This window comes from Oikopleura dioica, chromosome 2 (assembly GCF_907165135.1).
Source record: "Oikopleura dioica chromosome 2, OKI2018_I68_1.0, whole genome shotgun sequence".
NCBI lineage: Eukaryota > Metazoa > Chordata > Appendicularia > Copelata > Oikopleuridae > Oikopleura > Oikopleura dioica.
In genome coordinates, this window is record NC_137292.1 from 7559031 (window position 1) to 7570665 (window position 11635).

The following is an 11635-nucleotide window of genomic DNA, read 5'->3' on the forward strand; positions in this document are numbered from 1 at the left end:
GTCATAGAAATATTTTTCTAAGTACAACTCGTCTCAGTGACATTTCTATCATTCTATTTTATGCGGTAGAAAGATTTGAGCGAAAGCCCGATTCTCTCGCTAGAATTTTTTGATAAAAATCTGAACGAGTAATTATGGCTTGTAAGAATATGGAAAAACTACTGGTAGCAGTGATAAGAAAATGTGAATAATGTAGCGATTCGTGTAGTCGAAGAAATTGATAATTACTTTTCACGTGGAACTTTTTTCTTAACAGAAAAACAAGGAAGAATACGCTAAAAGAAAAAGTTATGCTGAAATAAAAATCGCAATAGGTTAAGTCGTTCAAATTAAGCAGACGAGAAATGAGCTTTTCTCTTTTGCGTTTACGTTTTTCAAAGTTGATAAGTCGCTAACCTGCTTACACCGTGGAATGGGTTGAGCTGGGCAGCTGAATAAAATGCCGATCATTATCCTCGAAATTCGGAAGGCAAATAAACCCCCTCACGCGGTCCTTGCTTCCATCATTATTTTTTTTTCCTCCCCAAATTGAAATTTGCCATTTTTCATTCTTCCTCGACTTTATCGTAAAAAATACGGCGGTGACTTAACATGCCTCGAGTTGACTTTGAATCAGAAGGAAAGAATCAAAATCGAATCTCGGTGGCGAATTTTGTATCATTACATTTTGCGATCACATTACTACTTCGAGGACACCTGCGATGCCACACGTATCCTCATCACTTGCTTCTTCGAGTTTTAATCCCTATCCTTAAGGCCTTCACCTCATCTACTACTTCTTGTCTGTGTAATTCTAGCTTCAATATTCAGATTTTGGAATCAAAATATTTCGCTAGCAATATAGTCTTGTAATCTGGGCCGGCAACCTGAGTAGAAAACCTGAGTCAGGGTCTGAAAGATCAAAACTGAAAAGCGGCTTCGTCAGAAGTATAAAATATGATTGAATCATAATCTTGGGAAGCCGCTTCGCGGCTTCGTTTTTTAAAAAGCCGCTACGCGGCTTTTCATTTTTGATCCTTCAGACCCTGACTCAGGTTGCCGAGCCCAGTTTGCAATTGCAAAACAGCAATTGAGAGACCTTGTCTTGCCTATGCGAATATTCGCTAATTCGCCGACTTCATAAAAAGTTGCATCACAAAAATTCCCCTTATTCCGGCGCTGTTATAAACGTGCGCGATGAGAGGTAAATCCCCCTCCGCCCAGGTCTATTTGTGATTTAAGAATTCAGCGCGATAGATCATCCTCGAGCTTCTCTTCATGATGCAAATTTGAAATTTCGCATCTTCAGCAAAGCCAGCGAAATGAGTCAAACAAGTTCTATCAAAATAGTATTAAAATATTATTAGCCAAAAATGATTTTAACTTACCTTGATCTAACGTTTATTTCGGGACAATTTAACCATGAAACGCAGTTTAACAAATTCAATTAAAAAAATCATTACAAATGCAGTAACGCAATAATCCATTTGTCAGCCAAAGCAGTTAGTAAGGTAAAGTGAGGAGATGATCTGAAAAATTCATATCTGGGAAATGCCGGTAATGAACGGAAAGAACGAGAAATCGTCCGGATCAAGGGGATATTTACGCTCTCTTCAATAATTGCGAGTGAAAGAAAAATTTCTTGCGCAAATGTTCAAGGGCTCATTCAAGAGCAGAATAGTTCGAGTACCAACGCACAGACGATAAAGGCAGCCTTTTGTTGACATGTGAATGTTGACATGTGAATGTGTCATGTTCCTGTCATCATAAATCAACTCGTAAAATTTCCTTTTGGCTGCTCTTGGTTCAATAAATATTGTTAAATTTAAATTCTGAGAGGAAAAAAAGAAGCCTTCTGAAAGGCCATTTTGAGGCGTTTTTAGGTAAGTTTAGGTCGGTAGATCTGGCTGAATAATTGAGCACTTGGTTCGGCTCCCATACTCAAGATAAATATTTCTGAAATAATTATCCGCTCCACTTGTCACTGGCACTAAAGTTATCAATCGCGCCAGGCGGCTTTCTGAAGCCTCGTGAACACATCGTAATATTTTGCCTCTTGCTATTTTTTTGCTTTTTGTCTGGATAAAGATTAAGAGTATCCCCACTTATAGTTGACTAGAGGGCACAACGTCACTATTTTGAGTGTTTGAACGAGGAAAAAAATCCACAGAAAACAGCTTTTTATTTTTAACGAGCCGTTTTGCGTGTTTTTTATTCAATTATGACTTCAAGAGAAGCTCCTGCTCAAACTCAATCCACAAAGAAAGGTAAATTACGCGATAAATTAGAACGATGAGAAAGCGGAGGATACACCCTTAACGATCGTCAAAAATTTTAGCAAGAGATGATTTTTGAAGATTTTAACGATTTTCCTAGAAAAATATTAATTTGCGTCATGTTAAAAAAACGTCTCTTTTGTGATCTGAGCAGCTTAATTTTCGATTGTTTTACTCAAAAAGTGTCTGTTGTTATATCTAATAATTATATCTATTGTGATAAGCAGCTGCTTGCCTCTCAATGAGGGCCTCCTCGAGACGTGAGAGACTTGAGTTCAACAATCATTATCTGAATTGAGAATTGAAAATTGAAAATTTCCGACTTCGAAAAATTTCGAGCTGAAAATTAAAATTGTGTAATTGTGTAATTTTTGTAATTTCGCTAATTTGACGAACACACGACTAATCGATGCGTTGATCAAATTTTCGGAAAAATGAATACACTCGGCGAGGAGGTTCAATTGCTATAATTTAGAAAAATCCACCAAGCAAACGAGCACGGATCATATTCAACTCAACGGGAGAGCATCAGAATCCGAGAAAAATACTCAACAACTTCACGAAATGGATGCTACAGAGATGGAGCGAATGAAACGACTCAATCCGGACATTTTGAGAGACCAAGGTACTTTCAAGCTAGAATTCGGACAAGTCCATTTTCTGTAGAAAAAAGTTGAGAGAAATCAAAAAAGAGGCCGTTCTATGAATTGTCCAAGTGAGACTCTTTTAGATCAAAAGTTTCATCCAAATTTCGCCGCGCAGAATATTCTGACTGGCGCGGGAAAAGTAAGTTTTGATTGACACGAGTGCGCGCTAATGGCCTTTTGTAATTTTTCAGCCGATTTTGTCGCCACTTCAACAGAAGAGAATTCTGATTCACTTGAATCAACTTCAGAATATCAAGCTGGAGAGAAACAGGAATTCGGTTGAAGTCACTTTTTTTGCAAAAACTATCAATGGGTGCTCAAATAGTAGCAAGACTTGCGCCTTCGTCTACCGACCAACCATGTGAGGGACCAGAATGACATGGAAGGCTGAGTTTGGACTTGATAGAACCTTCAAAGGTGGTGAATCCTTCATCATCGATTTGCGGTTTTTTTCTAGTGGGTCAAGGGGACTCTGCTTTGTCACATCTCTCAGAATTTTGCGTTCCGGACCGCCTCTGGTTCCTGAAAGATGCCCCCGTGAAGAGAACAGACTGCCTCCCGAACAGACATCCTCATCCACTTGCATTTTGAACTGCGAAGCCAGATGAGCGTAACAGGAATCCTCACGAAGGAAGAGCAATTAAGCTCTTCGGGATTCGAACACACTTGACCATTTTCGCCTACTAACCCGCTACCCACACCACCGGGTAGCTTCCGATAATGGGGATGAAAAATCAACTTTATAAACCGAAAAAACCGACCTCGAATTTGACAATTCTTACATTTTTACTTTTTATTACAACATTTCTTCGGAAGTAGCCGCACATCAGCTCTTCTCGATGTAATTTAACATTGTTTTCAACTTCCGATTTTCAAAAACGAAGAATTCCGCGCCCGTTAGATCCAAGTAAATGAACAACTAATTTATTGCCGAATCAATATTTTTGATTCAAATAATAATTAATCTAATATGAAGTGATCAAATAACTGCAACTGTGTTTGCGACATTGTCTTTTGAGGAGAACATCTTGAGAGATAAAAGTGTGAAGTTTTATTTGCACAATGTTGTAATTTGCAAAACATGAAAAGACTTCTACTCGCTTGTGAAAACAAGCAATTTCTTTGAAGCAAGTTTATTTCTATGTAAGTTACAAAATGTGGATTCAGCGTGTCAATTTTGACCGCTTTCTACCGCGCTGCTGGAGGAACTGCAAATATTTTTAAAATTCAATGAATTAGCCTTTCGCCGACTCAGCTTTTTTCGTGTTTATCTTCAACCGGAAATAAAGATACCAGCAACTGTGCTTTGACAACGAAGCCTTCATCGACACTGAGCCGACCGGCAAATCTTCAACTTCAAATTCCAACACCAACAGCCTCAATCTTTGATCATCCTCGCCGATTAATCTGCTTCTCATGCACAAAATTGAAATAAAAAAAAAAAGTTCACTTACATCATAAATATCAAAAATACATCATGTTATCTCTACTGGTTTCTTCTTGTTGCGTGAAGATTTGGTTGATAACTGGGAGGACCAGTGCTCTCAAAGTGGATTGCGGCTGTGGATTTTGTGATCTACCTAAAAGTGTGAAATCTGATAACCGATTATATTTACTCAAGAGGTTCTATAAACTGCTTTCTATGTGAAAATATGCAGGTTTTTAAGTATAATTTGATAGATTTTAGACAAGACTTGCTTCGAGAAACACCTTTTTTATGAGATTTCATGATAAGATACACCGATTTTTTTTATAAAAAAGGCATAAATGTTTATTACTTTCTGTACAAAGAAATATCTTTACTTTCACAAAAGATATCTAAATAACCATCGGAGCTTTATTTCTCCAATCGTTTAGGCGCACATGCCATAAGGCTGAATGGTATGGTCGTCGCAGCACTGTTTGTTGAGAGAGTTGAAGATCGTCAAGGGACCGGTTGGGGGACCGCAGCATTCTGGCTCACTTAACAAATTTTGCGTGAGACTTTGTCGGGAAATTTCTCGTCGGTTTACGCCCGCCGCAAACGGGGGCTTATTTTGTAACTGTTCTGTAGCTTATTGTTTCCCGGAAACTCGGCGATTAGAAAAGCTCGTGCTAAGCAATTTTCAAGACATCTATTACAACGCCTGGATATATCATCAAGCCCTTATCCCAAGTGAATCTACTTTTCTTTACATAATCAAACTATTAATGTTAAATTACTCCCTCTCACTAAAATCTCGAGTACCTGACGCCGCTGGTTTTCAAACACGATGAGTTATCACCGCGCGGGTCCCATCCAGTGGTCGACCAGAAGAGATGATAGTCGGAATTGAAATGCACAAGTTGCTCGGGCATCTTTTTCGCGTAGTCGAGGTCGCACTCGCATAGATTTCTCTGGCAAGTGCCCGGCTTGTCCACGCAGATTACACCGCCGTTGGTTTTGCGCCATTTGTACTTGACGAGTTCGCCGATGCATTGCTCGCCAAACTCCATCTTTACGCATTTTTGGCAGTCTTTGTACTGCTTGCATACAACGTCTTTAGACTTGTTCAAGAATTGTTACATAAAGAATCGAATTGTCTATTTGACGAAGCTAGCGTGTCTCGTGTACGTAATTGTTGATAAAAATCTTGAACAACATTCCTAAAGGATCAACCGGTCGTCCATAGCCAGGATCGCTCATTGGGCGGTCGCCAAGGATCAAACAGTGGCATCCGTATGTCCAGTACTTAACACTTGATTGTCCAAAGAACAAAGAGAGTTTTTACCTTTCTTTCATCAAAAGAAGGGTTGTAAAACTGCACGATCTTCAGCAAGTCCGAGTACCTTCTTCCCATCACCGAGATTCCCCCTAAAAAGAATCTTGATATTCCTAAATCATTACTTTTTACCAACCTTGGGGTCGATTTCCATGTCGTCCTAGAATGCCCAACGAGTCGCTTTCATCCGCTTGCGCTTGTGTTCCGCTGAAAAAGGAAGCTCCGAAAAGGGCAAAATTGAAAAACGATTTCATGATGTTGAAGTTCGCTGGTTGATAATTGCTTATTGCAATTAACTGGAAGTGAAATTTGTTTGATGAAATTTCCGGGCTGATGAGATTTTTTATATTGCTCGAGTTATATCAAATGGCGCCGTCTAGTGCACCGGCTGGTAGATATGATTTACGCCACGTGAGCGGATGGAACTGATTATCCCACAAGTTGGACAAACACGAAGCAGATTTTTAAAATATGAAATTCAGGATCCGGAAATTGCTGAAATCAGCTTCATGCGCTTTGATTTCCCAGATGGAAATTCTTCATGGGAACTCTCGATAACTACAGGAGGAACGAAGATGCACGTAACCGTAAAATCTCACCTCTACGGTGCCTATCTTGCCAAAATCCTAGACACGTTGCGAAGGCTAGAGAGGACATTTTCGAAAAAGTGTCCGTTGAAATTGTAAAAGCAAACATGCGATAATAATCATTATTCTCTTGATTTGAGGGTGAAACTATCAACCTAAAACTGAGAATCTTGCTGCTAAGACCTTTCGTTACATCATGCAGAAACTGGGTAAAATTGGTATACAATCTTTTGCTGTTTCATAAGAATTTGGAGAGACGGAAAATCTTATCTTTCTGCAACTTTTAGACGCAAAACTCGTGCATAAACATGTTATCTTCTTTTTCGAAAATTTCCAGATTACTCAGTCAGGAGTTTATTCAATCTTTTTCTTTTTCGACTTTCAAACATTCACAGTTTCAGTCTGTAGGCGTTTCTGAACAGCATCTTGGAAGAGGTTGAAAACCGGCTTCGCGGAATTGGCAGCTTTGTGGAGCGCGTCCATAAGATGACCCTGGAAATCGCCATCGGATTGAACCGCCAGCAGCTTTCCGGTTCGGGAGAATACTGCGTGAATTGAGCCTTTTATTGATGCTCAGAATTTAAATCGCCGACTCAGAATCGTTAATAGTTCGATTTTATAAGAAAAAGATCGAATATATAATAATTTAGAGCACTTTCCTATCGAGTTATTAATATCTTCTAGCGTTGGGTTCCCTAAGATTTTAATGAGAAGACAAGTTCAAATTTGAATGTCATACCAATCAGATCAAGCGTCTTCTTCTCATCAACAGTTGAAGCTAGAAGAGCTACAGTTCCTCCAGCAGCAACGTGGTGCATTTGTATTCCAGCGTCTAACATGGCGAGAATCGCGCAATTTACTAAAATAACATTTTGTAAAACACTGTTTGCTTTCACCCTTGAGGTTTCTCTTTTACAAATGACAACTGTGTGCTGTCATAATCAATAATTTTACCTAAGGGAGTCACGCAAAACTCTGTTTCGAGCGGTTGCAAAACAATCTGAATCTGACATCTAGGGTTGGCTTCTTTCTGGACGAGGGAGGAGAGAAGACCCGAGATGGTCCTTTCAATTTGTCGGTGAACAGGTCCAGCTTGCTGATTCGACGGGGGATGAAGAATCACATTGACTGTAACTCGCATCGGATCCTGTTCTCGCTCCTTTGCTTCTACAGGGCCGTTGACTCCGCAAACGACTGTTCCAAGCTCGGAAACGAGCATCGCTGATCCATCGCAACGACTAAACAGTGAAATCACGGTTTTGCGGAAATTCAATTTCGATTGAAATTTGCAAAGTTACCGAACGAAAGGGAGTTTTTTCACTCCATTATAATCTTGGGCGGGGTTTGTTTTCCCTCGCCCGATAGATTTGATTTCCCTTGAACTAGGAAACAACATTTTTTCTTTCAAAGTAGCTTTGAAAGCAACTTTACTTCAGTCCAAAGAATAGAGCTGAACAAGCGCTGTTAGAAATTCTGTCTGCCAAGGGCAGGTTTATTAACCTCTGACTGATGATTGACAGAAGGTCAGAAAATTAATCGATCGACAGGTACTCGACAAATCGATCGAAACATCACACGTTTACGGCCACTGTTTTGTAATTCTTACTTTCTCTGAAATTCTAGCGAGTCAATTCTTACCTCAAACATCCTAGTCTAACTTCGACTTCTTTCTGCTTCTGAATTTGTGATGGGTGCAGTTCTGCTTCTTTTCTTCCCATCGTTATCGCTCTCGAAGACTCTCAAACCTTCCTTCTCAAAACCTCGAAATTCTTTCTTTCTTTCTCCAGTGAGACTGGCCAATCAGCGAGCAAGAAGAACTCAGTCGGAATCGAAACGGGGCAAATTGTGTGAAGGCTTCACTGAAGCCACTACTATTCAAGAGATGTGCAGCAGAACTGCTGGTTTTCTCTCAACAACTTTTCTTAAAGTTATTTGTCAGTTATATCAATCACACGATGATTCATAAATTGATGAATGAAAATGGCATTCTCGGGACCAAATCATGACCCCCTTCTTTCTAGTGCTTATCTGAAAGCCCATGATCTTAGGAGTCGAATGGTATGTTACTTAGGGTCTGAGTCATAGAAAATGACGTCATTTTGCTCGAAATAAGGCCCTTATGGGGAAAACCTATGTAGTGCCATAACTTTTTATTGAACATATAAAAAGATATTGATCTTAGGCTCATTCGAAAGAGCAGCTCGAGATCTAGGTCGGGAGAGGAAAATCGCAGTCAACCACCCGGTCAACCACGTGGTCAAAATTTTGAAACCGGCCGGTTCAACGTGGTTTATGGCTCCCGACCTAGATCTCAAGTTCCTCTTACGAATGAGCCCAAAATCACTATACTTTTATGTGTTCAATAAAAAGTTATGGCACTACATAGGTTTTCCCCATAAGGCCCTCATTTCGACCAAAATGTCGTCATTATCTATGACTCAGTCCCTAAGTTACATACCATTCGACTCTTCAGATCATGGGCTTTCAGATAAGCTCTAGAAAGAAGGGGGTCATAATTTGGTCCCGAGAATGCTATTTTCATTCATCAAATAGAACAAATAGAATTTCAAACAGATGTCCCCTGTAAGAGGCATCTTGTAACAATGCTGTCGTGTGAAGCGTTTTCACTACTGTAACTATTTCAAAATAGCGCATTACCCGTTTAGGGGCGATTCCGAAACCCGTTGCTCTTTTCGTATTTCCGGCGGGTTGTTTTCTCCCGCTGAGCAATTTGAATACAAAACGGAAAAAAGTTTTCGTAACAGTTAGAAAAACGTAGTGAAAGAGACAATGTGTCAGCTTGGTTTTTTTTCTATTGTAATTTGTCAAAGTTAGCGGGGGGTACTCTGATCTGCGAAAATGCAACGTGGTTTGTTCAGGGAATACTAGCTTCAATAATGTTTTTAGTTTATGATAGAAGGATGATGTTCTCCCGGGCTTCTGTCTCTCGCCCATCGTGGACGTTTTAAGGGTTATACCTTCGATTTCCCAAAAGTCTGAAAAAACCTTTTTTCTTGCTAGAAATGAGCTGTTTTATCTGACAGTCAAGTCAACTGTAAAAAATCACACATTAGTTCACCGCAACTGTGCAACGCTTTAATTGCCACTTGTTAATTACCAGCCACGATGGCTTGTTGTTCCCGTTAATTTCTGGCAACACAGGAATCAGCCCAATTCCTGTATTTGTTTTGTTGGAGGAGGTTATATCATCACGCCACGCAAGTTTCCTGAAACTTAAACGTTCAAGTCAGGTTCATCCAAATCGGATAGACGGAGATCATAAGATGATTGTGAGCCAAGACTAATCAGACAGAACCTGCAAATAAACGAGAAAGCTGTGAAAATCACATTTTCACAGAAATGCTTCTCGTTTTCTTTTTCGTTTTATAAATTATAATTCCTTCATGGTAAATTCTGGTAACAGGTCATTTTATTCATAAGTCTCATTTTATTAATTTCAATATCTCTAATGTTCGTTGCACAAAATTTTTACGATTGGGCCACATTTTGTCACTATAGTTTTCTTAATTCCATCTGCATCATTTTATCTTTCTTTCAAAAAAATTACTTTTGAATTTTAGTTCATTTCATATTTTTTGCTTTTTACATCAGATGATATCTGTTCCGCTGCTCCAAAATCAATAATTCGATCAATCAATAACTGTCGTTTTTTCAAAAATTAATGATTCTCAAAGATAATTTTTGAGTACTTACAGAATAAATACCCCCTGTATCTTCAGTCGATTCGGGAGTCAGTAACTTTCGTGACTGTTCGACCCTTCTAAAGCGAATTCTGGAGCTTTTACTGAATAAGTGCTTGTATGTCAAAACTGGTCCACGTGATGGTTGACGTAAGCTGCTCGATGGTTTCATAAACGCAAGCAGCGATTTCGCTTTCAGCCTAAAAGGATTGCGCGACCGTCAAAAGAATACGCGTTCGAGCGCGTGCCAAACGGGCCCATAATTTACCACCTCACTCTATAAATATTCACCACTAAGGCTCACCATAATTGCACAAAGACTAATTGGCTAAGTTCCTGCCCGGCGGAAATCTTGTCTTTTTTCATGAACAAAAAAAAACGAAATTGAATCAATTTGTCACGTGATCAAAAGTAAAAAAAGGCTGTTTATCCTGACATACTTGAAGTTCCATTTTTACCGTATTAGAGAAACGATTTTAGAAAAATTGAGGCGGGAAAATGATTGAATGCTAAGTGTCCCGATAGCGTCCGATAAGAAAACCTTATGAACAGATTACGAATCGACACGTAATTATTACCCTACTTATTAGACCCTGATGGAGCTTCGCCCGATTTCCTCACCATCCTTCCTCTTTTTTTTTTCACTGGAAAAGCCGCACTTATGCACATTTGGGCACCACAAGCAGCTGAAAAGCAAGCCATTCTAAAAGTTGCCAACGTGTGTATTATGCCATATTTCTCGAAATTTTATTTGAATTTTAATTCAACTAGAGGCGTACCAGATAGTCAATGGCATGCAATGTCAGTTAAGTTTATAGCAGGGAAAAGGGCTACAGAGAAAGATGTCTTATTGGTAATATTGCACTTGGGCTCTTCCGTGAATGGAAATTTCTCCATCGATCTTTTTGCGGGTTAATCTCTTTGTCGCTTCGGATATAATGGCGAGAGCTTCAAAATTAACCTTTCCTTGTTTCTATGAGAAAACGAGATCTTCTGTTCATCGGCAATAGCAATCTTTGCGCGGCAAATTTCCGTTCCTACAAAATTGATTTTACAACAGTAAAAAACGGCGCGATCCCCTTAAATTCTCTAGCATCTAATCTGGCCAAAGAATATTTGGCGCTCTCGCTAAATGCTTGGTGGCTGCACTCATGATGCAACTCGACATTGCTTTTAAAATTGCGACTGTTTTGAATCTCTAAACTATCTCCAAATCACTCAACCAAAATACCGTGAAGTGAATTAGAAAGATGAACTAAAATTCCAGTTTCTCTGAAGCTGATTCTCTTCATGTTCCTGCTTTCGGTTTCAAACTTGGCTGCAAAGAACCCCGGGTTCAATATTATTTCTCGCAAGATTACCGTCGTTTCCGTCTTCTTGAATAATCTTCACCACGAATTCGCCACTAATCTCCTCATCTGCGTCTTCACAAATCTGAATTTTAATTTATCTCAGCCTTTCTGAGCCGGATGAAATTCTGTTTTGACTTGACGAACGCGGAAAAATATTCACCATCGTTTTAAATGGCCAGGTTACGTAGTGCCTCCTTTTTTAACCAAAAGAGTTCATCCTATCAAAATATTTTATATCTCTTCTTACAATTTAAAACCATCAATAGCCAGCTTACCATGAACTCAGCTCTATCAAAATGGACAAATCCAAAGTTATTTTCCGGGTCAATTTTTCCTCGTCCTAGTTCCAAGC

The 11635-nt window shown here is 39.4% G+C and overlaps 4 protein-coding genes and 1 long non-coding RNA gene across 5 annotated transcripts; 1 reads left to right on the forward strand and 4 right to left on the reverse strand.

The window, feature by feature from the left end:
* Window positions 1–2056: 2056 nt before the first annotated feature.
* On the forward strand, window positions 2057–4366 carry LOC145696985 (uncharacterized). Its single transcript, XM_081774124.1, has 5 exons — window positions 2057–2246; window positions 2731–2880; window positions 2986–3041; window positions 3094–3180; window positions 4199–4366. The coding sequence occupies exons 1-5, from the start codon at window positions 2201–2203 to the stop codon at window positions 4289–4291; spliced, it is 432 nt and encodes a 143-aa protein (XP_081630250.1). The 5' UTR covers window positions 2057–2200; the 3' UTR covers window positions 4292–4366.
* Window positions 4367–4686: 320 nt separating this feature from the next.
* LOC145699653 (uncharacterized) lies at window positions 4687–5417 on the reverse strand. Its single transcript, XM_081776925.1, has 2 exons — window positions 5130–5417; window positions 4687–4864 (listed from the first exon to the last, which is right to left on the reverse strand). Exons 1-2 carry the CDS (start codon window positions 5375–5377, stop codon window positions 4756–4758), a joined length of 357 nt encoding a protein of 118 aa, XP_081633051.1. The 5' UTR covers window positions 5378–5417; the 3' UTR covers window positions 4687–4755.
* Window positions 5418–5477: 60 nt separating this feature from the next.
* LOC145698008 (uncharacterized) lies at window positions 5478–5940 on the reverse strand. Its single transcript, XM_081775213.1, has 3 exons — window positions 5780–5940; window positions 5653–5735; window positions 5478–5612 (listed from the first exon to the last, which is right to left on the reverse strand). Exons 1-3 carry the CDS (start codon window positions 5895–5897, stop codon window positions 5478–5480), a joined length of 336 nt encoding a protein of 111 aa, XP_081631339.1. The 5' UTR covers window positions 5898–5940.
* A 628-nt stretch (window positions 5941–6568) lies between these two features.
* LOC145696971 (uncharacterized) lies at window positions 6569–8031 on the reverse strand. The gene is made up of 5 exons (XM_081774104.1): window positions 7869–8031; window positions 7185–7468; window positions 6970–7089; window positions 6889–6925; window positions 6569–6789 (listed from the first exon to the last, which is right to left on the reverse strand). The coding sequence occupies exons 1-5, from the start codon at window positions 7946–7948 to the stop codon at window positions 6612–6614; spliced, it is 699 nt and encodes a 232-aa protein (XP_081630230.1). The 5' UTR covers window positions 7949–8031; the 3' UTR covers window positions 6569–6611.
* Window positions 8032–10666: 2635 nt separating this feature from the next.
* On the reverse strand, window positions 10667–11626 carry LOC145696243 (uncharacterized). The gene is made up of 4 exons (XR_014133796.1): window positions 11559–11626; window positions 11293–11365; window positions 10898–10968; window positions 10667–10832 (listed from the first exon to the last, which is right to left on the reverse strand). It is a non-coding gene; the product is annotated as an uncharacterized LOC145696243 (long non-coding RNA).
* Between the last annotated feature and the right edge of the window lie 9 nt (window positions 11627–11635).